The sequence below is a fragment of the Rhinopithecus roxellana genome, chromosome 12 (assembly GCF_007565055.1).
Source record: "Rhinopithecus roxellana isolate Shanxi Qingling chromosome 12, ASM756505v1, whole genome shotgun sequence".
Lineage (NCBI taxonomy): Eukaryota > Metazoa > Chordata > Mammalia > Primates > Cercopithecidae > Rhinopithecus > Rhinopithecus roxellana.
Window position 1 is genome coordinate 105009980 of NC_044560.1, and position 25696 is coordinate 105035675.

General features: G+C 60.1%; 2 protein-coding genes across 4 annotated transcripts in view; one reads left to right on the forward strand and one right to left on the reverse strand.

The window, feature by feature from the left end:
- The window catches only part of PPP1R37 (protein phosphatase 1 regulatory subunit 37), a 56144-nt gene extending 44069 nt beyond the window's left edge, over window positions 1–12075 (forward strand). The window contains 14 exon segments of the mRNA XM_030913054.1: window positions 3218–3315; window positions 5386–5431; window positions 5681–5761; window positions 5764–5780; window positions 6474–6593; window positions 7198–7348; window positions 7458–7613; window positions 8645–8757; window positions 9642–9783; window positions 9882–10048; window positions 10145–10793; window positions 10796–10840; window positions 11183–11273; window positions 11364–12075. Coding sequence (XP_030768914.1) covers window positions 3218–3315; window positions 5386–5431; window positions 5681–5761; window positions 5764–5780; window positions 6474–6593; window positions 7198–7348; window positions 7458–7613; window positions 8645–8757; window positions 9642–9783; window positions 9882–10048; window positions 10145–10793; window positions 10796–10840; window positions 11183–11265 — 1868 coding nt within the window. The 3' untranslated portion in view covers window positions 11266–11273; window positions 11364–12075.
- Window positions 12076–14187: 2112 nt separating this feature from the next.
- Window positions 14188–25696, reverse strand: part of NKPD1 (NTPase KAP family P-loop domain containing 1) — a 13073-nt gene continuing 1564 nt past the window's right edge. Inside the window, exons 1-5 of one of the 3 annotated variants that reach the window (XM_010377499.2) lie at window positions 25276–25316; window positions 24433–24587; window positions 23052–23489; window positions 20208–20339; window positions 14188–18228 (exon numbers count right to left, since the gene is read on the reverse strand). In XM_010377499.2, the coding sequence (XP_010375801.1) occupies window positions 16391–18228; window positions 20208–20339; window positions 23052–23489; window positions 24433–24523 (2499 nt within the window). In that variant the 5' untranslated portion in view covers window positions 24524–24587; window positions 25276–25316 and the 3' untranslated portion in view covers window positions 14188–16390. Of the gene's footprint in view, window positions 18229–20207; window positions 20340–23051; window positions 23490–24432; window positions 25386–25696 lie in introns of those variants that run through there. The other 2 variants (XM_030913055.1, XM_030913056.1) reach the window with 2 other exon arrangements.

Below are 25696 nucleotides of genomic sequence, written 5' to 3' on the forward strand. Positions count from 1 at the left end.
CGGCTGCCATTGTGTCAGGGGTTATGGTGGTATCCAGCCTGATGCCACAGCCAGCTCTGGGCCAACCTCCTCGCCCCAGCAGTGTCCACCCCCAGCCTGATCCTGGACCCTGGCAATGCTGTGACATGAGCCGCTGCTAAGCGTTTGCAATGCTAGGCTGGTCCGGACTTTCTCCACACATGATTTAGTTCTGTTAGTTCACCCCCGCTGTAAAACAGCTACTCTTCTCTTCCTCATTTAAAGCTTGAGGAGGCTGAAATGTGGAGAGTTGAGAGAGTGTATCCAGAGCTCCCGAGCCAGGGGCTAGGACTTGAACCCTGGCTTCAGCCGCCGCACAGGACAGCTTAGGGTGGGCCTGGCATGACTCCCGGCTTCACAGAGCCGATGCGCTCCTGGATGAAGCGCCTGGCAGAATTCGTGGGCAGCAGTGCTCTGTGTGTCGTGCGAATTCTTATGCTTCTGATGGTTCCTCCAATTTGCATTTCCCTTTTTTTTTTTTTTTTTTTTTTTTTTTTGAGACGGAGTTTGGCTCTTGTCACCCAGGCTAGAGGGCAATGGCACGATCTTGGCTCACGGCAACCTCCATCCCCCAGGTTCAAGCGATTCTTCTGCCTCAGCCACCCGAGTAACTGAGACTACAGGAGCGTGCTACCACACCCAGCTCATTTTTGTATGTTTAGTAGAGGCCAGGTTTCGCCGTGTTTCCCGGCTGGTCTTGAAATCCTGACCTCAAGTGATCCGTCCACCTCAGCCTTCCAAAGTGCTGGGATTACAGGCATGAGCCACCATGCCCGGCCCAGAATGATGATTTTTAAGGAGGAACATTAAATAGGATTGCAAAGGATGCCAGGCTGAATGCTCTTCCTCGCTGACACGTGAAGTGAGAGGATGTAGCAGCAGCTGTCATAAGGCCTTCAGTCTCAGAGTAGTGATGGGCATTCAGAATCTACTATAACTTGATGCAATGGGAAAATATCTGTTGTTTCTTTTCATGGCAGTCTCAGGGTCTGCTAAACACTGTTTCTTTTCTCTCTCTCTCTTTTGGCCTCTGTTAATAAGAAGGAAATGCTAAATTTCAGTGCCGTTCATGAAAATAAAGAGATAATAAGTTTCTCCCCTCAAGTTCATGGACCTTTAGGGTTCAGTGGACCCCGACTGGTTAAGACCGGGGCATGCATGGGCTTGTCCATGATTTGGGGTAGCTGCTGGAGTCCTGGGGGCTGCCTTCCCAGGCAGGGCCAGCTCCGGTCCCCACTAGAGCTCCAGGGTCAGCAAGCACATGGACCTTTGTCAGACAGCTCCTTCTCTGTCTGCAGGAGGGACACCTGCCGTCTGCTGACCACCTGCAACTCCTCCCAGGCCTCCATCCCCAAGGAGGAGGAAGTGCCCAGGCAGGAACTGGGCCTGACCTCTGGGGAGGCTGGGGACTGACCTCTGTCGGCTTCTTTCCTCCAGCACCGCAGTTCAGCAACCCATCGCCACCCAGCACAGTGGCCAGAGAGGAGTCCCGGGGTCTGATGTTAGACTCTGCCCGGGAACAGCCACCTGGTCCCAGGGAGACACCATACTTTACCTGAACCTCAGTTTCTTCCCCTAGAAAATGGGGCAGTGCTTGATGAGACCAGGGGTGCAGAGCCCCTGGCCTAGCAGGGTGGCAGGAGGAGGAGTCCACACGGAGATATTACTGGACTGGAAGCTCTCTTGGGGACTCCCACTGCCTCCAGCAGCACAGGAATGGCAGCAGGGCGAGGGAGGGCCCCCCGAGAAGCTGCCAGCAAGCCCTCTTCCTGGCCCCCTTCCCTGCCCGTCCTGTCGTCTCCATTCCCAAGATCTGCTGGCCCAAAGAAGGTCTTTCTAATGGTCAGGCCTGACCTCTCCCTCTTCTGTTCCTAGCCTTTCCTTCCTGCTCCCCTGGTCACCCTGGGGTAAAATCCAAGCTCTAATAGCCAAAAACTGGAAACAGTACAAATTCTTGTCAGCTGATGAATGGGCAAATAAAACGCAGCACATCCTATAATTACTCTTCAGCAGTATAAAGGGACTGAAACTCGGGCTCATTATGCTCAGTAAGGGAAGCCAACCACAGAAAGCCACACAGCTTCAATTCCATTTTAATCAAATGTCCAGAAAAGGCAAATCTGTACAGATGGAAAGCCCAGCCCTCCCTTCCGCGTGGTGGTGGCTGTGGGCCTCTCAGGGACGGGGGCTGCAGCTGTTGGGTTTGGGCTACGTCCCTCAATTCATACTGGGAGCCACTGTCTGTTAGCCTGGGAACACCCAGGACTAGGCCTGTCCCTTCCATCTGCTTCTGTGTCCTGGGTCGGGGGCTGGGCCCTGAATAGCTGTACGGGTATGTTTAGCTATTGAGAGTATTTTGGGAGTGGGGATTCTGAGAGGCACGTGGCATTGTAGTTGAGATCTGAGTTCAAAGCTCGGCTCCCATATATACCAGCTGGGTGATCTTGGGCAAGGCTGTTTCTCTGAGCTTGGTTTCCTTATAGGGTTAAAGTGAGGATTCATTCTTTCACCCAAATAAAGCACAAAAAAAACAAAAACCAAGGACCAGGTACAGTGGCTTATACCTGTAATCCCAGCACTTTGGGAGGCAGAAGGATTGCTGGAGCCCAGGAGTTTGAGACCAGCCTGGGCAACACAGTGAGACCCCATCTCCACCAGAAATAAAAATGACCTGGGTGTGACAGTGCCCGCCTTTGGTCTCTGCTACTCAGGAGGATGCTTGAGCCTGGGAGGTCAAGGCTGCAGTGAGCCGTGTTTTCACCGCTTTACTCCAGCCTGAGCGACAGTGTGAGACCCCGTCTCAAAAACAACCAAAACACTGAGACAGTGTTGGAGACGGGTGGGGACTAAGACAGACCCAGTCCTGTCCTCCTGGGCTCCCAGTCTAGTAGGGGAGGTGGCTGATGTGTAGAAAGATTGTGTGCTGTTCATTGTGTATTTGTATGAAGGTGCTTAGAGCCAAGGTGAGGCGTGGAGGGCCGTGCTGACTTGGGTGGGGGTGCCCAAGGGCACCTTACCTTGGGCAGTGGCCAGCGGGGAGGGGGGGCGCCTGAAAGGGAGTACAGAGCTCAGGCAGCCTGTTGTTGGGGGAGGGCTGAAGAGGGCAGTATGGGCAGAGGCCTTGGGGCAGGAGTGGGTGGAGCCCCATGAGGGACTCGGGGTGTGGACAGTCACAGGTCTGGGTCCCCTGTCCCTGCAGCCCAGAACGTGACCGTGGATGAGGTCATCGGCGCCTACAAGCAGGCCTGCCAGAAGCTGAACTGCAGGCAGATCCCTAAGCTCCTCAGGCAGCTGCAGGTACGGGAGGGGTGGGGTGGGTGCGTCCAGTGTAGGTGTCGGGGGGGGGGGCCTAGGGTGGAGCCACCCCAGCAGGAGAGGGCCTCCCACTCCCCAGCCCTAGGCGTTCATGAATACATCTTTGAAAGCCTGCTGCTCAGCTAGAGAACTAATCAGTTTCTTCATAAATATGAAGAGCACAGAATTCTATAAAGTAAGACATTCAGGTATCCGTCAGCCCCAAAAGAAACGCTGTTCCCTGGGGAAGAGACATATATATGATTCTTGTAAGTCTGAATTACAAAATTTCCTTCCTTCCTTCCTTCCTTCCTTCCTTCCTTCCTTCCTTCCTTCCTTCCTTCCTTCCTTCCTTCCTTCCTTCCTTCCTTCCTTCCTTCCTTCCTTCCTTCCTTCCTTCCTTCCTTCCTTCCTTCCTTCCTTCCTTCCTTCCTTCCTTCCTTCCTTCCTTCCTTCCTTCCTTCCTTCCTTCCTTCCTTCCTTCCTTCCTTCCTTCCTTCCTTCCTTCCTTCCTTCCTTCCTTCCTCCTTCCTTCCTTCCTTCCTTCCTTCCTTCCTTCCTTCCTTCCTTCCTTCCTTCCTTCCTTCCTTCCTTCCTTCCTTCCTTCCTTCCTTCCTTCCTTCCTTCCTTCCTTCCTTCCTTCCTTCCTTCCTTCCTTCCTTCCTTCCTTCCTTCCTTCCTTCCTTCCTTCCTTCCTTCCTTCCTTCCTTCCTTCCTTCCGCGTTTCTTCTTTCTTTCTTTTCTTTCTTTCTTTTCTTTTTTTTTTTTAGATGGAGTCTTGCTCTATGGTCCAGCTGGAGTGCAGTGGCACAATCTCGGCTCACTGCAACCCTGCCTCCTGGGTTCAAGCGATTCTCCTGCCTCAGCCTCCCAAGTAGCTGGGATTACAGGTGCCTGCCACCATGCGCAACTAATTTTTTTTGTATTTTTAGTAGTGGTGGGGTTTCGCCATGTTGGCCAGGCTGGTCTCGAACTCCTGACCTCAGGTGATCTGCCCACCTCAGCCTCTTAAAATGCTGGGATTACAGGCATGAGCCACCATGCCCAGCATATTCATAAAAGTCAGAATTACAGAAATAACATATATCGTCAGGTTAAAAAAAAATTAAAATACTACAGATCTGAAAAACCAAATCCACCTCTTACCTCCTGCCCCAAGGCCCCTCCTCGAGAACCCCCGTTGTTGGCCACTCAGCATTTCCTGGCCTTTTCTGTGCATTGGTAAGGGGCTATTGAGAGCTACCTTGCTGGTTTTCCATTTCCACAGAGGTGGCTCTCCACCCTGCCACTCCCCCAGCCCCCTCCCTCGGCGCCTCTCCTGTGGGCCCCGGCCTGGCGCCTAGTCAGTGAAGCACCGCTGGTCCCGAGGGTTCCAGGGTTGCCTGTCCTCGGGCTGTTGACCCTCAGCTGTGCGGAAGCAACCACGCTCCTGTCCATCACTGTTCACTGGGGTTAGGGTAGGTTCTCTGGAACATCCAGAAGAGGGGCTTGCCAGGTCCCAGGAAGGGGGGCCTCAGTGTGGCAGTTGAGAGGGTGGGTCCTTGGAGCCCGTCGGCCTGGTTCAGACCAGCCGTGCAGCATCCACCCTACTGGTGATGTGTGTAAGCCCAGAGGGTGGGAGCTGGCGTCTGCAGGGCGGTGAGCTCTGACTGGGTGCTGGGCCCCAGGCCCTGCCTTCACCAAGAGGCCTCCTGCGCCCAGCCCTGCCAGCTTCCCAGGCTCATTTCCTGCCCCACAGCCTTTGCACAGAATCCCTCTGTCGGGACATCCCCCAGAGATGCTGGGCCCACTCCCTCGCTTGGTCCCACTGGGGCAGAGGCGCTTTGCCGAGGCCTGCCTGGCTGCAGGGCTGGCTGGTCCGCAGTCGCGTGAGTGCAGAGTTGTCTCGCTATCTAAGGCCCTGTACCCCAAGTTCCAGCTGGTGGGCAGCGTCTGAGCCTCTGTTCAGTGCCTTCGCCCAAACCCCGCCCCGGAACCCTGCCTGGCCTCTGGCATAGCAGCCATTTGGGGCCTCGACTGCCCCCCTGTTCAAGTGTCGTTCTGCCTTAACCCCCGTCCACTCTGCTTTCTCAGGAATTCACAGACCTCGGGCACCGCCTCGACTGTCTGGACCTGAAAGGTGTGTGTCTGGCCAGGGACTGGGAGCCCTTGGGTCGTGGGCAGGTCGGGGGCTCCCTAGAGGTGAGTCTGAGGACCTGCCTGGGGTCAGCGGCTTCTGGAGCTGAGCTGACCTGAGCCAGGGCAGGGGCTGGGCCTGGTGTGGGGGGGAGGTTGGGGGCAGAGGTCCCTTCCAGCCTCCCTTGACCATGTTCCCGCCATGTAGAGGTGCGCTGCCTCAGACATGCGCACGGCTGCTGACTCCCCCCAGGTGAGAAGCTTGACTACAAGACCTGCGAGGCCCTGGAAGAGGTCTTCAAGAGGCTGCAGTTCAAGGTCGTGGACCTGGAGCAGACAACCTGGATGAAGATGTGAGCAGGCCTGCCACCGCCCACTCGGCTCCCTGAGCTCCCGGGCCCCTTCGAGGTTTGGGTGGGGAGAGGACACTGCAGGAGGAGGGGGTCCCCTAGACAAAGGCTGAGGGGTGGCGCAAGGGCGGGACCTCTGGCAGGGCAAGAGAGAGACATCCAGTATGACCAGAGTGGATATGGAGGGTGCGTTGGGGCCCCTATGGCCCACCCTCATAAGCAAGCAGAGTCTTGGGGAGCTGGGCTGGGGGGCAGGCATGTGGCCCCCAGGAGCCCTTTCAGGAACCACGCTGGAGGGTCCAGCTCCTATGGGGTGGGCTTGGAAAGCATTCTGAGAGGAGCCTCCCATCAAGGCCCAAGGGCCCTCCCCTCCCCAGCCTTGGAAGTCCCCAGGCACCCTGATGTCTGGATCCTGAGGCCCAGGCTCAGGAACACCAAGGCCTGTCCTGGTCACTCAGCACATCAGTCAAGGACTCTGGAGGGCAAGTGACAAAAAACAGACTGGCTACAGCAGAGAAGGAAAGGGTTTGTCCCCATGGCCCACGGGGCCCTGTCTGTCTGTGCTTGTCCTCCTCTCCCATGAGGCTCTCTCCGGACCCTGGACCCCTCATCTCTCAGTGGGCCCAGTGTCAGGGCCCACGCCTCTCCCCCAGGGCAGCCCAGAGCTGAGGCTGAGCCCCGAATGTCTACCTGCAGGGTGCCTCGGCCCTCTTCGACATGATCGAGTACTACGAGTCGGCCACCCACCTCAACATCTCCTTCAACAAGCACATAGGCACCCGGGGCTGGCAGGCGGCCGCCCACATGATGCGCAAGGTGGGCGCCTCTTGGCTTCCAGGAAGAGGCAGCTCAGGCTCCCAGCACGGGGAGGCACTTTCTCAGGGCACGGCCCGTAGGCTCTGACTGCATGAGCTCTTTAGTGCGGGCTGTTGTGGGGATGCTGGGCTCTCAGGCCCTCAGGCCAGGAGGAGAACAGGGCTGAGAGGTGTCCTGGCCCCCAGGCCCCCGGCCCCTTCTCTCCTTGCGAGGCGTTTCATGACCTCCACTTTCTCCCATCCGTAATGTCATTCCTCTGTAAAGTCATCCCCTTGGAGGTGGCCGTGGTCGCCATTCCCACATCACTCCTGTGTGAAGGCTGGGTGCAGGGAGGGGTCGGGGCTATCTGGGAACCTCCCAGCCACACAGGAGTTGGGGATCCTGGCTGCCACCAGCCCTGCCTCGCTCACCCACAAGACCCCAGACCCCAGACTGAGCCTTCCCTCCCCAGCCACAGTTTCCCCTATTATAAAACCAGGCGACATAGCCAGACGACAGCTGTGGCTTCGTTGCTCATTGAGATGTGGGGCTGCAGGTCCTGGGGCCAGGAGCGCTGGGGCAGGCCTGAGCCAGTGCCTCACCCCTGTCCCCTCGCCCCCTGTAGACGAGCTGCCTGCAGTACCTGGACGCCCGCAACACGCCCCTGCTGGACCACTCGGCGCCCTTTGTGGCCCGTGCCCTGCGCATCCGCAGCAGCCTGGCAGTGCTGCACTTGGAGAATGCCAGCCTGTCGGGGCGGCCCCTCATGCTGCTCGGTGAGCCCCAAGCCCGGGAGGGTGAGTGGGACGTGCAGCCTGCTGGGGGCAGGGGCCGTGTACCAGATCTGGGCAGGGCCTGCCCAATCACCGTGCCCCCCATCCCCAGCCACGGCCCTGAAGATGAACATGAACCTGCGGGAGCTGTACCTGGCGGACAACAAGCTCAATGGCCTGCAGGACTCGGCCCAGCTGGGTAACCTGCTCAAGTTCAACTGCTCCCTGCAGATCCTGGACCTCCGGAACAACCACGTGCTGGACTCGGGTGGGTGCAGTGGCCCACCCCACCCCACACCTGTCACCCAGCACCCACTCTGCCCGGCCCTGCGCTGGGTGGCCCTGTGCTGGGTGGTGCTGGGGACACAGATGTGGCCAAGACTAGACCCAGTGACAACCTAGACTGGGCAGGACTGGGCTGATGGAGCCCAGAGGCAGGGTCTGATCAGTCTGGGGGCCAGGGAGGGCTTCCTGGAGGAGGAGACACCTCAGCTGACAGCCGCAGGATGAGGCGAAGTGAATAATTACAATCTGAAAAGAAAGCAGTGTTGCTGCGATAACAGGGTCAGCTGGAGGCTGCTTTCAGATGGTAGAGGAGGGAGGACCACCGTGGGTCAGGGCCTCTGGGTTTCCATCTGGAGGCTGGGAGCAGAACCAGCCTTGTGAGAAGCCTGGGAAAGGGCCCAGACCGAGGGAGCCACGAGTGCAGTGGGAGGAGCTCTGGTGTTTGATGTTGGGGGGTTGAGCAGAGAATGGGGATCTGTCAAAGGAGGCATTCCTGTCGCATCCTGGAGGGGTCGGGGGAGGGTCGCTGTGTCCCCAGGTGGCAGGCCCAGACTCCACTCTGCTGAGCACCTGTCAAGGACCATGGCTATAGGCCTCTGGGCTCAGCCTGGAGGGAGACACAGGGCTCTGCCCTCGGGAGCTTGTGCTCCAGTCTAGAGACAAAGATAAGATGAGTGAAACCTCCAGCCCATCAGATGGTGGGATCTGCATTGGAGGGAGACAGTGCTGACTGTGGGTGGGAGTGAGCCAGCTGCTAGGGGAGGTGGGCTGGAGGTGGTCACATATGAGCAAAGAACAGAAGCATCTGGGGGAGGCTGTCATCCGGGCACCCAGGCCCAGGGGTCACAGATGTGTGCCCAAGGGTGCCAGGCCGAGGCAGGGCTGCAGGGCAGGGCCTGGGCCTGTGGGACCTCCACGGAGGTCCTAAGCAGAAGGGGTTGCTCCTACCCCGCAGCCCCCTCCCGGGGAAGCACCCGGGCCCCAGACGGGGCTCTGACTGCCGGCCTTTCCCAGGTCTGGCCTACATCTGCGAGGGCCTCAAGGAGCAGAGGAAGGGGCTGGTGACCCTGGTGCTGTGGAACAACCAGCTAACGCACACGGGCATGGCCTTCCTGGGCATGACACTGGTGAGTCAGGGTGGCAGGGGAGGGAGGCACCTCGGTCCCCACTGCCACCTCCCACCCCAGCTCTCAGCACAGTTGCCTACAGCTGACGGCTCCTGTCCTGCCCATCCTGCAGGTTCAAGATTTAAATTCAGCCCCACCTGCTTCCTCATTCAACTTCTGTGCCTGTTTTCCCTGAGGAGCAGCCCTTCTTTATCTTTTTTTTTTTTTTTTTTGAAACTGAGTCTCATCCTGTCACCCAGGCTGGAGTGCACTGGCACCATCTAGGCTCACTGCAGCCACTTCAGCCTCCGCCTCCCGGGTTCAAGCGATTCTCCTGCCTCAGCCTCCCAAGTAGCTGGGACTACAGGTGCTGGCCACCACACATAGCTAATTTTTATATTTTTAGTAGAGATGGGGTTTCACCATGTTGGCCAGGCCGGTCTTGAAGTCCTGATCTCAAGTGATTCCCCCTACCATGGCCTCCGAAAGTATTGGGATTATGAATGTAAGTGACCGCGCCTGGGTTTCAGTTTTTACGCGGTGCTTAGAGCAAGCCACGCAGGTACAGAGACTCTCAGGGTGAGCACTCCTGTGCCCAAACCCTGGGTGAGAGTCGCCCGCCTTAGGGGCTTTCAGGGCGCTCAAGGTCCAGGCCCTGGCCAGGGGCTCAGGCTGTGGGGGGTAGGGACTGACTGGGTGCCTGGGAGTGGACAGAGGACCTGGCATTTGGGAAGACTTCAGGCCAGGCCGGAGGCAGGGCAGGACGACGCCGGTGCTCAACGCGCAGGCGCGCCAAGGAAAAGGAACGCCCGACCCTGGCTCTCCACGGCTTTTCCTGACTCGGCGTCCTGGGCCCTCCTCCACCATCACGGCTCCCTCCTCACCCTTACGCCCCCTCCCTCCAGCCGCACACTCAGAGCCTGGAGACGCTGAACCTGGGCCACAACCCCATCGGGAACGAGGGTGTGCGGCACCTCAAGAACGGGCTCATCAGCAACCGCAGCGTGCTGCGCCTGGGGCTGGCCTCCACCAAGCTCACGTGCGAGGGTAGGGTACGGGGCTGGGCCGGGGTGCGGGCTGCTGGGCTCAGCGGGGCGGCCAGCCGGGTGTGGGGCCCGTGGCCAGCCCCTGCGGTGCCCCCCCAGGCGCGGTGGCGGTGGCGGAGTTCATCGCTGAGAGCCCCCGCCTCCTGAGACTGGACCTTCGGGAGAACGAGATCAAGACAGGCGGGCTCATGGCACTGTCGTTGGCCCTCAAGGTGAACCACTCACTGCTGCGCCTGGACCTCGACCGTGAGCCCAAGAAGGAGGCGGTAAGCGGGGGACGGCCCTGCAGCCCTGGGGCGGGCGGGCGGGAGGCCGGGTGGTGGGGCCGGCCTGAGAGGCCTAGCCAGGCGCTCCCGCCACAGGTGAAGAGCTTCATCGAGACGCAGAAGGCGTTGTTGGCCGAGATCCAGAACGGCTGCAAGCGCAACTTGGTGCTGGCGCGGGAGCGGGAGGAGAAGGAGCAGCCGCCGCAGCTGTTGGCCTCCATGCCTGAGACCACCGCCACCGAGCCCCAGCCCGACGACGAGCCCGCTGCTGGGGCGCAGAATGGGGCTCCCAGCCCCGCACCCAGCCCGGACTCAGACTCAGACTCGGACTCGGATGGGGAGGATGAGGAGGAAGAGGAAAGGGAGAGGGATGAGACCCCCTGTCCTGCCCTGGTGCCCCCCACGGACTCCCTGGGCCCTGGGGACAGGAGTCCCCCAGGCAGCCCTTCCACACCCACTGAGCATCGAATTTCCGTGTCCAGCCCAGGCCGGGGCCACAAGGTGTTTGTGGTGACCCGGGTGGAGAGCCCACCCGAGAGGGCAGAGCCGCCTCTGTCCCCCATCCCTCCTTCTCCCCCACCCCCTCCCTCCCCACCCGCCTCACCTTCCCTACCACCCGCCGGGGCCATTGTCACCGGGGACACAGGGTCCTCTGAGTCTCAGCAACCACCGGAGCCGCCTCAGTCAGGGCCATCGCTGCCTAATGGCCTGAAGCCCGAGTTCGCCCTGGCACTGCCCCCTGAGCCGCCCCGGGGCCTGAGGTCAAGGGGGGCAGCTGCGGCCTGGAGCACGGTGAGAGGGGCCCTAGGGCAAGTGATGAGGGGCCCTGGGTGCTGTGTGTGATCTCAGGCAAGCCCCTGCCTGTTGTGGGCCTCAGTTTCCCCCTCTTTAAAATGGTTCTCGCAGGGGCCAGCACAAGTGGGGCTTAGTTTTCATGTACACCGTGCTTCCCTTGGGTCCTGGGAGCTCTTCCTGGGGTGGGGCATGGGAGGCGTGTTGCCTTGAGCCTGACCATCTCAGCGGTCTCTGGGCCCTCTGCAGGCCCCGAGGGTCTGGCTGGGGACAGGTTGGTGACACGTTGCATTTGCCCCACCCGCCTGACGGGGCTGCTGGCCCATCCTCCCACACAGAACTGACTGAGCTGCTCCAAGAACGAGAAGGAGCTTGAGGAGCTGCTTCTGGAAGCCAGTCAGGAATCCGGGCAGGAGACACTGTGACACTTTAGGTGAGGCCAGGCCCGGGGCCCAGGGCACTGGGGAGGAGCTGAGAGAGCCCCTGGCTCTGACAGTCTCTCCCGCAATCTCTCCTCCCCAAGTTCCCTTTTTCCGGTCGGTCTGCGATGAGCTGAGGCCAGAGCCATGAGAATCTGCTCACCTTCTCCCCAGCCTTCCTGAGGCCCAGGATGCCAGGGGTGGGGGCCATTCTGGGGCCCCCCTCCCCCACAGCAACACTACAAGGGGTGCAGGAGCTACAGGGAGTGGCCCTCCCCGTGCGACTCAGGCACTTCTGTTTATGAGCCCACCACTGGAAGACTCGGGGGGTGAATGGGAGGAGGGGGAGCAGGAGCAGGAGGAGTTCTCCAAGGACATCAGGCACCTGTTCTGGAGGGGCCAGGCTTGCCCTGCAGAGGGCAGGGGTCCTGAGTAGTGGTGGGATGGTCCCCTGTGGCCCTGGGCACAGGGCCGAGCAGGCAGCCTGGTGCCAGAGGAGCGGTGCGTGCTGGTGGTGGTTGATACACGCAGAACAGCCCCAGACAGTGCAGGCCGGGCAGGGTGGGGGGATGGGAGCAGAGGATCAGAGCTTTCTTTTTCAAGTGCAATAAATCTATCAGGGAGCTGGGGCGGGAGCAGTCGGCACTCCGGGACCCTGCTGTCCAGGCCACTGGAGGCTGCGCCCTGAGAGGCACTACAACCCGTTGGGGGTGGGTGACATGGGTGTGGGTGAGGGTGGGCAGAGGGCTGGGGCTACTCCTGTCGGTGCAACTCTGTTCACACCTTTTCTAATAAACTGGGGCTGGGTTCACTTTGCCCGATGTCTGCTTCATGTGGATCCTGGGGGTGGTTGCTGGTGGGGGGAGCTGGGTGGAGGCCATCACAGCTCCTGGTTACAGAGCGTCTGCCAGGGCTCAGGAGGCTGGCCAGGCATTACCGCATCTTCCCCCACAGTCCCGTCTTCTCTGTGTCCATGCTCCGGTGTCTCATACAGCCACCTCCCAGCCAGGCCAGTTTATACCCATCCTTTCTGCAGGGAGAGACGGGCCGCAGATACCTCCTGGCTTCAGGTCTAGGGTCTCAGGATGCTAGATATGGAGTGGCTCTGCCCAGTCGCCCGTCGCTTAATGGGAGCAGATTCCAGCCTGTCCCTGGCAGCCCTGGGTGTCGTGCAGGTGGGAGTGTGCCCGGGGCCCAGCCAGCGCCGCAGGAGCCTGTTGGGTGGCTTGTTCCCCGTTGCCAGGAGGGGCCATGGTGGGCTGTTGCCCTTTTCCGAAAGGTCTTTTTCCCTTTAGGAAATGAGGGAGCAGGCCAGGCGTGGTGGCCCATACCTGTAATCCCAACACTTTGGGAGGCTGAGGTGGGAGGATCACTTGAACCCAGGAATTTGACACCAACCTGGGCAACATGGTGAAACCCCATCTCCATAGAAAATACAGGAATTAGCTGGGCGTGGTGGCGCATGCCTGTAGTCCCAGCTACTCAGGAAGCTGAGTCGGGAGGATCTCTTGAACCCAGGAGGTTGAGGCTGCAGTGAGGTGTGATTGCACTGCTGCATTTCAGCCTTAGCAACATAGTAAGATCCTGTCTAAAAAAAAAAAAAAAATTAGAAAACGAGCATTTCTGGGCCACCCATCCCCTTTCTCGTGTGGGAGGCTGACATGGATGGAGGTGGTGTGGTGACATCACAAGAACCACAGTCACTGGCTGGAGTCCTGGTGTCAGCTCCTGCGCACACCAAGGAGTCCGCTGCCCGCAGCCACCCTGGCCTCTGTGAGGAGCACCTTAGGAACCCACTGCTGGCTTGCTGTTTGGTCCCTTGCAGCTGTAAGGGTCCTCACTGCTCTCCAGGTCAGCCACGGCTAGGACTATATTTGGGCGAGGGACTTAGGGAAGCAACACAGAATGACCGCCAGCAGCCCGCAGCACCCTTCCCGTCCCTGCACAGCCAGCCTGTCCCCAGCTCTGCTAATGTGCAATGTGGCCATGGGTGAAGGGAAGAAGGGGCCTCCCTCCTGGCCATCATGGATCCAGCCCGTCTGGGTGAGGCCAGAGTGTGTGAGGCATTTGCTTCAAGGTACTGAAGCCGTCCTTCGCCTGGTTTGGGTCGTCAGCACAGTGCCCCAGAGATCTTCAGAGGCCCTTGGTCAATATTAGCTGTTGCTCATGGTCTCAGCCTCTGTGGAGGCAGCTGTGTTGGGGTCTCACCCAGCCTCTTGGCCATCTGCCTCCCCACCCCAGGTGAGGTCAGCTAGGGGAGGGACAGGGATCCTCTTCCCAGCCTGTCTCTTGATTTGCTTTCACTAAATTGAGTGGAGTGAGGAACTGGGCCTTTCCCGGGGCTTGAATTGTGTCTCTCACAGAAAAAGATGTTTGAAGTCCTTATCTCCAGTACCCCAGAATGTGAGCTTACTTAGAAACAGGGTTTTTACAAAGGTAATCAAGTGAAAATGAGGACATTCGCGTGGGCCCTACTCCAGTCTGATCGGTGTCCTTATTAAAAGGGGCATTTGGGCACAGGGAGACTGCCACGTGAAGACAGAGGATGGGGTGATGGCTTTGCAAGCCAGGGAGTGTGGAGATGGCCAGCAATGCGCCAGGAGCAGGGAGCAGGCACAGAGGGCCCCCCCTTCATCTGGAACTTGTTGCCTCCAGAAGCGGGAGACGATACCTTTGTCCTTCAACGGCACGTGGTCTGTCGGACTGTGTTAGAGCAGCTCTAGAAACCGCAGCCATATCTCGACACCCCAGCCTGCCGCGCTCCTGATTTTCTGAGGGCTCCCAGATGGAGGGCTGGAAGCTGAGAGGATCCTCCCTGCCGTCTTGTCTTCCCCTTCCCTTCAGCCACCCAAGTGTCGCCCGAGCTTGTCACGTTTTGCTAGCCTTTGCTGAAGATGTAGGGGGTCTGTTTCATTCAAGATCTCAATGTCCTAACACAGGAGATGCTTATCGTTACACGTGGCTGTTCAGAGTGGCAGGCAGCTCTTCACCAAGTTATTCCTGGATCCAGGCCCCTTTGAAGCTCTTAGAGCTCTTGCTCCCCAGGGCCTCATGGGTCTCAGATCAAGTGGGCAGATGGGGAAGGGAGTGGAGAAGGGAAACCTGCTCCCTAACTCATTGCTGGGAAAGGCGCACACATCAGCCGTGCTCCCGTTTTGTTGGTGACAACCAGTCCCGTGGCTTTACACAGGTGCAAGTTCTCAGAGCAGCTCCACATGAATATACAGTGGCCAACAGTTTGTCCACAGCTTGGTACCCACGTAACAGAGGCTACAGCTTTTTTTTTTTTTTTTTTTTGTCGGAGTCTCACTCTGCCACCTAGGCTGGAGTGCAGTGGCATCATCTCGGCTCACTCCAGCCACCGCCTCCCGGGTTCAAGCGATCCACCTCAGCCTCCTGAGTAGCTGGGATTACAGGTGTGCATCACCATGCCCAGCTAATTTTTTTGTATTTTTATTAGAGATGGGGTTTCACCGTTGGCCAGACTGATGCGACTTCTTACTGAGGCATGGGGGGGCTTCAGTCCTGCCCCCACCTCCAGCCAAGTCTACATGTTAGCATCTCTCACAGCACCCCACTCCTGGTAACAGGAGTGAAAATTTATTTTCAGCCTGGATTCCAGGTGGTAAGAAACAAAACCAACTGAAACTGGCTTAGGGGAGGCTAAAGGGATATACTGACCCCAACCACACATCTACAGAAACAGACTTAACGGTGTCACAAGCCCCATGCCTCTCCCTCTGAGGCCAACTCTCCCTGACTGCTAGGAAGCAGCTCCCAGGAGGTCCAGGTGTATCTACCAGCTTAGCCAGTCCAAGAATGGGAAACAGCACCTCTGCTTGCTCAACTCCAGGGACGATCCTGGAGGGCTATCACTGACCTGCATGCACCTGTGACAATTGCTGTGGCCAGAGGATTCTGGTGCTGCAGCCAGACCTGGATGCCATGCTCAGCCTTGGAGCTAAAGAACTGTGGGGTCAGTGACCCCAGTCCCATGGTCTGAGGGTGGGTGCCTTTGCGGAGCTCTCAGGTTCCTCAGGGACTGTCCCCTCTGCCAGCATCAGGGCCCCGGCTGAGAAGCCACACCCTCAGCCTCATCCCAGGGTGTGTTCAGTGTTGGCCCTTGCAGCCCCTGCCGGCACACACTTGGAACTGGGTCAGGCACCCCAGGGCCTGAGCGTGTGGCTGAACATTTGACCAATGAGGAATCAGGAACTGCCCAGAGGACTGACACCCACCCCAGCCCAGGGCTCTGTCCAGAGGAAAGGTGGGCAGCCCTAGTGTAACCCCTCCTGGCTGGCTGTGGCTTGGGTCCTGTATGTCCCCATCTCTGCCCAACTTCCCTGTCCTCATCAAAGGGCTGATGCAGTGGCTTCAGTGTCAGTGACTAACCAGTGGTCCTTGGGTGGCCCTGGAGCGACTCATAAGTCAGGTACCCTGTGGACAGTTATTTGTCTGGGGGAGGTTAGTGCCACCCACCCCAACTGGCTGAGATGCCAGCGAGGTCTAATTAACCCATTACGTTGAGAATGGAGCCACCCTAGGGGTGGAGCAGCCTGCTGAGGTCACCGAGGTCACCCTCGGAAATGCCAGCTCCTGCCCTACTCACAGAGGGGCAGACTAGGGCATGGGGACGAGGACTGGGATTCCCTGAAGCCTGGGCGCTCCATGGTGCCTGAGTCAACCCCGCCCATCCACCTGTCATCTCCCAGCTCTGCAGCCTCGCCCACCGCCCCCGCAGCCTTTCCTGCCACAGAGATGCCAGATGAGGAGGCCAGCATGGCACAGAGGAGGAAGTGGGCTTGACAGGATGGGGCAGGCCCTGTGGCAGGACGGGGCAGGCCTGGTCCCTGGTCGGATCAGGATGCAGAGAGCAACTCGGGGCTCTCAACACCCCCATTTATTGCACGTATATCCTGAGTTTCTCATTGGTCCTTCTGTGCCTGCTCTCATGCTGCCACCGGCTCGCTGCCCCGCTCCTGGAGGCTATGTCCACGGCTCTGGCTCCGATTCACCCGGGGGTGTGGCCCTCACAGGGCTCATTGGGACCCTGGGTCCAGTCCAGCCCCCTATTCCCCCATCTGGGCAGACAGAGGAACCCTTGCCTCCTGCTGCCCGCCAAGTCCTCTATTCAAGGCCCACCTGGGCTGGACTGCCCTGGATGGAAGAGCGAGCAGGCCACCGGCCATAGCTTGCCCCTGTGGGCCAAGTCCGCAGCGTGGTGGCCTTCGCTGGCTTGCCCTGAGGCACGGCCCGACGGAGGCGCCCCGGAGGCGCTGTTGGTCCGGTGGGCAGCGTGGGGGGCATCGCGGGCAGGGGACTTGGGCGGGCTGGGCGGCTTGAGGGCGCTGACGGCTCGGATGAGACCCATGCGCCGGCGGATTGAGTGGTCCAGGTTGACCGTGCAGCGCAGCAGGCTCTGTGCCTCGGCCACGGTGAAGGGGAAGTCGGCGCCCAGGAAGCGCTCGAAGAGCTCAGGGTCGCCGTCCAGGTCGAGTACGTTCTGCAACGCCTTGGTCATAGTGTGCAGCTCGCGGCTGTTGTCGCGGAACACGTCCCAGAGGCGAGCATGGCCCTCGGGCGCGCCCCCCGTCTGCTGCCGGTCCTCCAGGCACTGCAGCGCCCAGCTCAGGCGGCACGGCCACTGGTTGGCGAGCACCACCCACGCCACCGCCTGGCGCGGCGTGGGGCCCCCGAAGTCCCCCTGCTGCTGCTGCTGCTGCAGCAGGCGCACGGTGATAGGCACGGTGTTGACGATGCGCCGCATGGACACCACGTTGTCGGGCACGTACTCGTAGAGGCAGTCGTGTTCGTTGTGAAGGCAAAAGAGCGCCTCCTGGATGCGCTGCGCAGCCTCGGCGTCGATGCGGCCCTGCCCGCGCTCCGCCCCCGCCTGCGTCTGCACCGCCAGCAGCTGCGCGCTCTCGCCCCTGGCGTCCCCCGGCAGCAATAGCTTGCGCGTGATGTCGCGGCACAACAGGTCGTCGCGGCTCTGCACCGCATCCTGCAGGAACTGCAGCTTGGTGCGGCGGCCCATGATGGGCACAGAGAAGGGCAGCGTGACCGTGCGGTTGAGGAAGAGGTAGCCGTTGTCGGCCGTGCCCTTCATGTTGCCTGCGCTCTCCAGGCACGCAGCCAGGATGCTGGGGTCCACGACCAGGATGAAGATGAAGGGCGCGTGGCTGTCGGACAGCAGCGTGTTGATGGCGTTGAGCAGGCCCACCACACGCTCCGGATAGCACGTGTCCAGCCCGGTGACCTCCAGTACCACGCGCAGCCGGCACCGCTGGTAGATCTCCAGGAAGCACAGGAAGTCAGTGAGCAGCTCCACCTCCTTCTTCACCTCGCACATGAAGCCCAGCTGGCTGCCGAACTTTTCGCGCGACACCAGCCGCTCGATCTTCTTGCGCTGGCTTACGAACAGGTGCTTGCCCACCGAGTACACGGCCATGAGCAGCCCCGAGCCCGACAGTGTGGTGGCCGCGCCGCCGAACGCCTTGAGCAGGCTGCCGTTCGGGCTGCTGTGGCCCAGTGCGTGGCCGCCCAGCGACAGGTAGAGCAGCCCCACGCCCAGGCCCAGCGCCGCCAGCAGCGCCAGCAGCCCCAGGCACACGCGGCGCCGGCAGTGCCACTCGCTCTGGCAGCAGTCCTGCCTGGTGGCCGGCTTGTTGCCCAGCACCGAGTACACGCTAAAGGGCAGCGCGCCGTAGTGGTGGCGGATGCCCTCGCACAACGTGGTCACCAGGCCGGCCCACAGCTTGTCGGTGCCCTCGTACTGCCAGGCGCTAAAGCGGATGAAAAGAAACTGCACGTTCCTGCGCCGCAGGTGCACCTCGGTGATGATGGGCTGCAGGAACACCAGGTACCACAGCAGCTGCGGGACGCCCCAGCCGCTCACGGCGCGCGGCCGCCACTGCACGTGCTGCAGCTCCTCCCTCTCGCGCTGCGCCGCCTCCTGCTGCATCAGCGCTGCGGGAAGGGAGCCCGGGAGCCGCGTGAGCCGCACACCCGCCGGGGTGGGCGGGGTCTAGTACCGGCGGGGCGGAGCGCTCCTGGAGAGGCGAGGGGCGCCCAGCAGAGGCGAGGGACTGGAAGGGAGCCGCGGCCTCTCCTTAAAGAGCTGGAAGCCGGTGCAGAAGCGCGGAAGTGGAGAGGCCTGGAGCCGGGCTTGGACCGGAAGCGGTCTGTAGGCCAGGCTGGGGGTCGGGATAGTTAGAGGTAGAGCCGGCAGAGGAGAGATGATGGGAGGCGGCAAAAAGAGATACGAGGAAGAGCCCGGGCTGGGTAAGGGGCTGGAGGTGGGTCGAGGGTGTAGAGGGCACTGGGAAGGTTCTGAGAGTGGACCAGGGGAGAGGTGGTCGGTGTAAGAGATGAATGAATGAGATGCTGAGGACGAGCTATGCTAGGCAGCAGGATACAGCCTTGGTCTTATCTTCCAGACTTACTGCTCCTCATGCAAGAAGCCCTCCCTGATCCCAGGCTGGGTTGGAGGCCCTCAGCCATTCCCACTCTGGGTCATCACTATCTGAAAACAAGTCTCTCTCCCCTGCTGGACTGTGAGCAAGAAGGGCAGGGTTCTGCCTGTCTTGGTCACCACTGGGTCCCCTGGGCACCAGAAGGTGCTTGGGGAATGCCTGAACAATGCATCATGAGAAATCTGAGGTCACGGGGTGAATGAGCGGGAGTATCTATCTATGGCCCCCAGCAGGAGTAGGGACTCTGTGTTCCTTATATCCTCATTTTTTCTCCTCCCAGGACCCTGTGACAACACGGGGCAGGACACTGAGTGCTCAGTGGACAGTCAGTACAGGAACAAAAGGCTGTTGGGCCTGCACCAGGGCTGGGCACACGGAGGAGGAACATCAGTCCCAGCCCCTCTCGCCGCACATGGGGCTGAGGTCTGAGCTCCAGCAGGGCTTGATCCAGATCAAAGCTGCTGGGAAGCCGGGCGCGGTGACTCACACCTGTGATCTCAGCACTTTTTGGGAGGCCGAGGTGGGCAGATCACATGAGGTCAGGAGTTCAAGACCAGCATGTCCAATATGGCAAAACCCCATCGCTACTAAAAATACAAAAATTAGCCAGGCTTGGTGGCGGGCACCTGTAGTCCCAGCTACTCGGGAGGCTGAAGCAGGAGAATCGCTTGAACCCTGGAGGTGGAGGCTGCATTGAGCCAAGATTGTGCCACTGCACTCCAGCCTGGGAGACAGAGCGAGACGTGTAATCCCAGCACTTTGGGAGGCTGAGATGGGTGGATCACGAGGCCAAGAGATCGAGACCATCTGGCCAACGTGGTAAAACTCTGTCTCTACTAAAAATACAAAAAATTAGCCGGGCGTGGTGGTGTGTGCCTGTAATCCCAGCTACTTGAGAGGCTGAGGCAGGAAAGTCGCTTGAACCCGGGAGGTGGAGGTTGCGGTGAGCCAAGATCGCACCATTGTACTCCAGCCTGGCAACAGAGCAAGATTCTGTCTCAAAAAAAAAAAAAATAGCTGCTGGGGAACCTGGCGGGTTCCAGTTCATGTCTTCAATTATCATCTATATGTCAGGTGCCTTGTAACCACCAAGCCCTAAGAGGTGGGTCTGGGTAGCACAGAGGTCAGTAGGGGCTTGGCAGGAGCCTGCAGCCTCAATAAAGAGCCTGGGCTTTCTGCCTTGGGTACTGGGGAGCATGGAAGGCACCAAGCACGGGGAGGACAGGGCCAGATCTGTCCTTCAGAAAGTCCTTGGAGTGGATTTAGTGGCGGAAGCAGGGAAGGGTACGACTTTGGGTCAGCCAGGAGGCCAGAGAAGCAGAGCCCAGGGTAGAGGTGTGGGCTTGGGGAGGGCCTGGACTGGGGCAGGCTGACTGCAGGAGGTGGGGGATCTGCGGGAAGCCTGGAGCTGGGTGGGGACCAGAGGCCCTGTTTCTCATCCTCCCCGCAACACACACACACACAGCTTCTCACCCGTGATCTTGTCCAGCATCATGTGCAGGCGGCAGCCGAAAGGGGCGTAGAAACCCACAGTCACAGGGACCGGCACATGGCAGAGTGTCTTGGCCAGGCAGCTGCAGTAGACGTCATCCTCTGTCAGGATATCTGGTGGTTGGGGGTGGGGACACTGAGTCAGGGCTGCTGGCCAGGCACCACCCTCCTCCCATCTGCCCTCCATGGCCCCCGCTGTCAGCCCCTCCCTGGCACCCTGTGCCAAGGGGACTCAGGTCAAACCCTACAGTGGAGGTTTCCATGGCCATCAGTGGCCCCCACGTCCAGGGCGAGCTGTGCCCCTTTGGGTCCCACGAGGGGGAGGGTGGAATCCCCCCAGCCACACACCAGAGGCTGAGGCTGCGGGAAGTCAGCTTTCCTGGCCCCAGGTCACCAGGCTTAGGCTTGCTTGGTCACTAAGCCCATGATTCCCCCGGGAAAATCCCAAAGGCCTTTCTTTGTGATATGAGGCCCTTGGATGCTAAGACACCACTTCCCAACATCAGCAGGACTCCAGGCCACTCCTGCCTGTTCTGCTGGGCCAGCCAGAGCATGGAGAGGCCCTGGACCGCAGGCTCCTCCCACCTTCCTGTCCATCATGCCAGCAAGTCACTAATCCCACCTGAGCCCAGGCTTGGGAGAGAAATGACCAGACTGGAGCTCCAGTCCCGGCCCCACTGCTTTTCTCTGCAGACCCCAGGGAGAGGCTCAGTTCCCTCTGAAGAGTGGGGTAGCGGAGACACCGGGGAGCAGGAATGCCAAAGGGTCTGGCCAGCGCTGGGCCCTTGGTCAATGTCATGGTCTCCAGTGGCCATTTGTGGCACTACATCCACTCTGCAGAGGACACCCTGTCCCCCACTGAGGGTTGCTTCTCAGACCTGGAAATGGGGTATCAAAAAGGCAGGGTTCAGTCTTGCGGGGGCACATGGGGCCAGCCTTGTGGTGCACAGTGCGGGTAACACAGCCGCTTTCAGAGAGGCCTGATGGGCTGCAGGAAATGGGCCACGCCTAGCGGCAAAGCCAGGCAGCCAGGAAGCAGACTCAGGAGTAGGTCTACTGAGGTGTGGGCCAGGTGGGTCTAATTCCAGCTCTGCCAGATCACTGGGTGCCTCCACCTCATCCACCCTCTATTTCCCTGTGTGTGAAATAGACATCATAGCCCCGAGGCTCTGGTGACAGGGCTGTGCCCAACCTAGAGTCCTGCTGAGTCCCTGTTGCTCTACTTTCAATCCAGACCTAGAAACCCAGCCATGTCCCCACCTCTGCTGCCACCACCCTGGCCAGGCCACCAGCACCTCTCGCCTGGATTCTTGCAATCTCCTGCTCCCTGGGCCACCTGCTTCTGCCCTCCTCCCACAGCCCATTCTCCTGGAGATCCTGTCAGCTCATGTCCATCCTCAGCTCCAAAGCCTCCTGTGGCTCCTGCCTCCTTTAGGGCAAAAGCTGAAGTGCTGGCTTCTTGCTGGCTCAGGAACACGCCTCCCCAGGGCCTCTGCTCTAACACTGCCTTAATGAGGCCCAGCCTGACGACCCTATTTAATCTGGAAACCCTGACATCCCCCATCTCCTCTCCGTGCTTTATTTTTCCCTAGTGTGGTTGTTACCGAGTGGTATACTTTTAGAGGCAAGGTCTTGCTCTGTCACCCAGGCTGGAAGTGCAGTGGCACAATTATAGGTCACTGCAGCCTCGAACTCTGGGGCTCAAGGGATCCTCCTGCTTCAGCCTCCCATATGGCTGGGACCACAAGCATGCACCACCATGCTGGGCTAATTTTTATTTTACCTTTTGTAGATACAGGGCCTAACTACACTGCCCAGGCTGGTCTGGAACTCCTGGCTTCAAGCGATCCTCCTGCCTCAGCCTTCCAAACTACTTGGGTTACAGACATGAGCCAGTGCGCCCAGCCACACCTTTTTTTTTTTTTTTTTTTTTTTTTGAGACAGAGTCTCACTCTTGTTGCCCAGGCTGGAGTGCAGTGGTGTGATCTCGGCTCATTGCAACCTCTACCTCCCAGGTTCAAGTGATTCTCATGCCTCAGCCTCCTGAGTAACTGGGATTATAGGTGCTGGCCACCACACCTGGCTAATTTTTGTACTTTTAGTAGAGATGGGGTTGCACCGTGTTGGCCAGGCTGGTCTCAAACCCCTGACCTCAAGTGATCCACCAGCTTCAGCCTCCCAAAGTGCTGGGATTATAGGCGTGGGCCACTGCACCCGGCCTCCCAGCCACACTTTTAAATTTCCTTGTTTCCTGTACCTGCCCCCGGCTGCAATACATGAAGACAGAGATGTCTGTTGATCCTGCTCCCCACTGTGCCCCCAGAACAGGGCCTGGCACACTCATGGAGTGAATGAGGGAGGGAGGGAGCAAGCAAGTGGGTCCTCCCATTGCTGACCTTTGCTCTCCGTTCCCCAGGCCACTCCCTAGCTCTGTCTCCCCCATGCCAGAGCCGGCCAACAACTCAGGGCTCACCATCCCTGCCCCATGTACCCTGTAGCCTGCTGGGCCAGAGGAAGGGGCTGAGAAGAGACCAGAGCACAGCCAGGGTGTTGGCAGAGGGAAAGGGGGAAGGGGAGGGAGGACTTCACTGCCTGGCCCAGGATGGCGGCACGGGGCAGGCCTGGCCTGGAAGCCTTGGACCCCAACAGGTGAAGCAGAGGCAGCCAGCTTGAGCCCCGGTGCCAGGGACGCACCCCTCCTGGATAGGGACCAGGGTGTGGATGAAGAGGTCAGGCGCAAGATGCTAGGCAGAGAGCAAAGGGAGCAGGCGGGAAGTGAGGCAGCAGGAGCGAGGACAGAGGCCCCGAGAAGGCCAGGGTGAGCACCGGGGCTGTAGGTGGTGAAGGAGCCACAGGCTCCTGGGGCGGGCAGAGGCCGGGCATCAGTGGGTTCGCTGGGCTCCAGGAAGATGCTGGCCGCAGAGGATAGGGCTGGGCCACTGCTGGCCATGGCCAGTGCCGTGGTGGGTAAGGGGGGCGCCTGAAGGGCACCGGCTGGTTCCCTGGGGACAGTGGAGGTTGCAGGCACCCCTTTCTGGGCTTCGTGAATGGGGCAGAGCCGCTGCCGAAGGGGGCTGGGAGGTGGGGGCTGGGGCTGGGGCTGCCGCTGCCGCTGCAGGACGGAGGGCGAGGCGCCCCGGCGCCAGCCACTGCCACCCACTCGGTGGCTGTGGTAGGCCAGCTGCCAGTATGACTGGGGGGAAGGTCGACAGGGCCTGTGGGCTCGGAGGGCTGCTGAGTCCTGGCGCCACTGATGACAGCATCCTGGAAGGAAGGAAGTGGGGGTGACTGGGCCTGTGTCCCCAACCTCCCGGGGACACCGGCACAAGCCAGATCAAGTCTTCAGGTAGAATCTAGGGGCCAGAGTATTCTTGGGAGCCCCAGAAACCCCTCAAAAAGTCAGATTGTATGTGGGGGAGGTATGGGCAGGGGAGGGACCCGGGGTCTGTGCTGTTCCACAGCAGGGGAGCGGGGAAGGTGCAGGGCTTGGACTTCAGCTGGGGTCAGAGAGGCTGGGGCTTCAGTGGAGGCTGGTGCGGGCCACAGCAGATTCCTGGATTCCTGGGGGGTTCCCTGAGTGCAGGGGTCAGGGAAACTGAGAGGATCCATTGGGAGCTGGCCCTGGCTGGCCCAGGGAGGCCGGAGTGATGGGTGGTTGTGTGGAGAGGGGTAGGCCAGGGATTTGGATGCGGGGGTGGATCTTGTCCCCAGCTCGGGCCAGGGTGGCAGGAAGGGTGGTGACCTGGGAAGCTCCGGCCCTCACCCCAGCCCTGAGGAGGCTGAATCAGCCCCAGTGGGAGGGCACTGCCCCCTCCCCCCACTAAACAAGAGCACCCGTGGTTGCCACCAGAAACTGGGCCCAGCCTCATTCAGACATGTTCAGTGTGCGGGGCTCCCTCTCCTACCCCTTACTCCCAGCACACTGCTCCCCTCCAGGCTGGGGGCCGTCCACACAGGCCTGGGGGTTTGGAGAGGGGAAAGGGCAGGCCAAGTGGCCCCGGCTTCCATCTCCAGCCCAGGCTCCTATCTTCGGGACCCCGGCCCTGTGGTCCTAGTCCTGGGTCCTGGCCCTGCTGCTATGCAGATGCCTCTTGGGGGAGTGCAGGTGGCTTTTCTCTCCTAGGGACGCAGCTCCCCTTCCTTCATTCACTCCGGCTCCCTCACAGGCCTCTGCCGGCCATCACCCACCCCCAAACTGAACCCGTACCTTTTTGGTGCCCCAACTCTGGGTCCCAGAAGTAGTGCCCGTTGGGGCTCTGGGCATCCTTGGCAAAGTGGACTTTGTAATGCTTGTGCATGGCAGCTGGGCAGCTGGGGGCCTCTTCCTGGGGCAGGAGGGGGCGCACAGGCTCAGTGTAGCCTCTGGGTCATGAACAGCAGAGAGCTGAGGTCAGGGGCCCTGCCCTGCCCAAGAGCTTGGACAGGGGAGAGGCCAAGTCCCAGATGCTGGCTTCCTAAGTCACTTGGGAGGAGGGGTCAGAGGTGGCCTTCAGGGTACAGTGAGGGGCAGGATGAAGAGGGATGGCCAGAGAACCGCTGGGGGTGGCTAGGGGCTAATTTGAGGTTGCGTGTCGGGAAGCCTCTGGGAGTTTCCAAGAGGCTAGGACATTGGGGAGTGCTGAGCAGATGTGGGCTGGGGAAATAGGGGGTCCAGTGTGGTGGCTGAGTGACACAAGGGGTCATTAAGGTGTGGGGTGCTGTGGGAGGCTGGCACGCTTTGGAAGGACACAAAGCTAGTGAGGTGAGCTGGGGAGCAGCTGAGAAGCAGAGTGAAAGTCAGAGCTAGGTACCTGTAGGATTGAATGATACGATGGAGGGGGAATTGTGAGGGAGCAATGAAATCACAGTGGTCCAATTTGGGGAGAGGCTCAGCAAACTCGGGCAAGATGAGTGTACCGCGTTTCAAACGTGAAGAGCCGAAAGCAGGACGGGGAAGGATGCTGTGTGGGGGACAGGGATGGGGAAAGGCTGAGGGGCAGAGGAAACTGGGGTGCTGACGGTTGGGAGCCTGTCCACCACTCCCCACCCCCAGTCCCGGGTCCACTCGTACCTGACGGCGGCCTCACGACCCCAGCTGCCTGCCCCGCGAGCTGCTGCCGCGCCAGCCCGAACTGTCAGCACAGGCCCATCCTGATGGAGGCCCCAGCGCAGCGCCCGCCCGACCGGTTTGCCTGCCTGTCCCCGCCCCTTCCCCAGCGCCTGCCTGTCCCCGGTGCTCTCTGCTCTTGAGGACTGGACTCAGTCTTGTGTCCCCGTCCCTGGTAAGGAACAGAGATGCATCCCACAGCACTGCCTAAGTCTCCTCAAGGCAGCCACGGGCCCAGGCACTTCTGCTGGTGGTTGGGCAGCGGAGGGGGGGACAAGGAGCTGGGATGCCAGCACCTCCTTGGCTCAGCTATGTGACCTTGGGCAGGTGACTTCACTCTCCGAGCCTCAGCTTCCTCATTGCTGAGTGGGCACCTGTCTGTCAT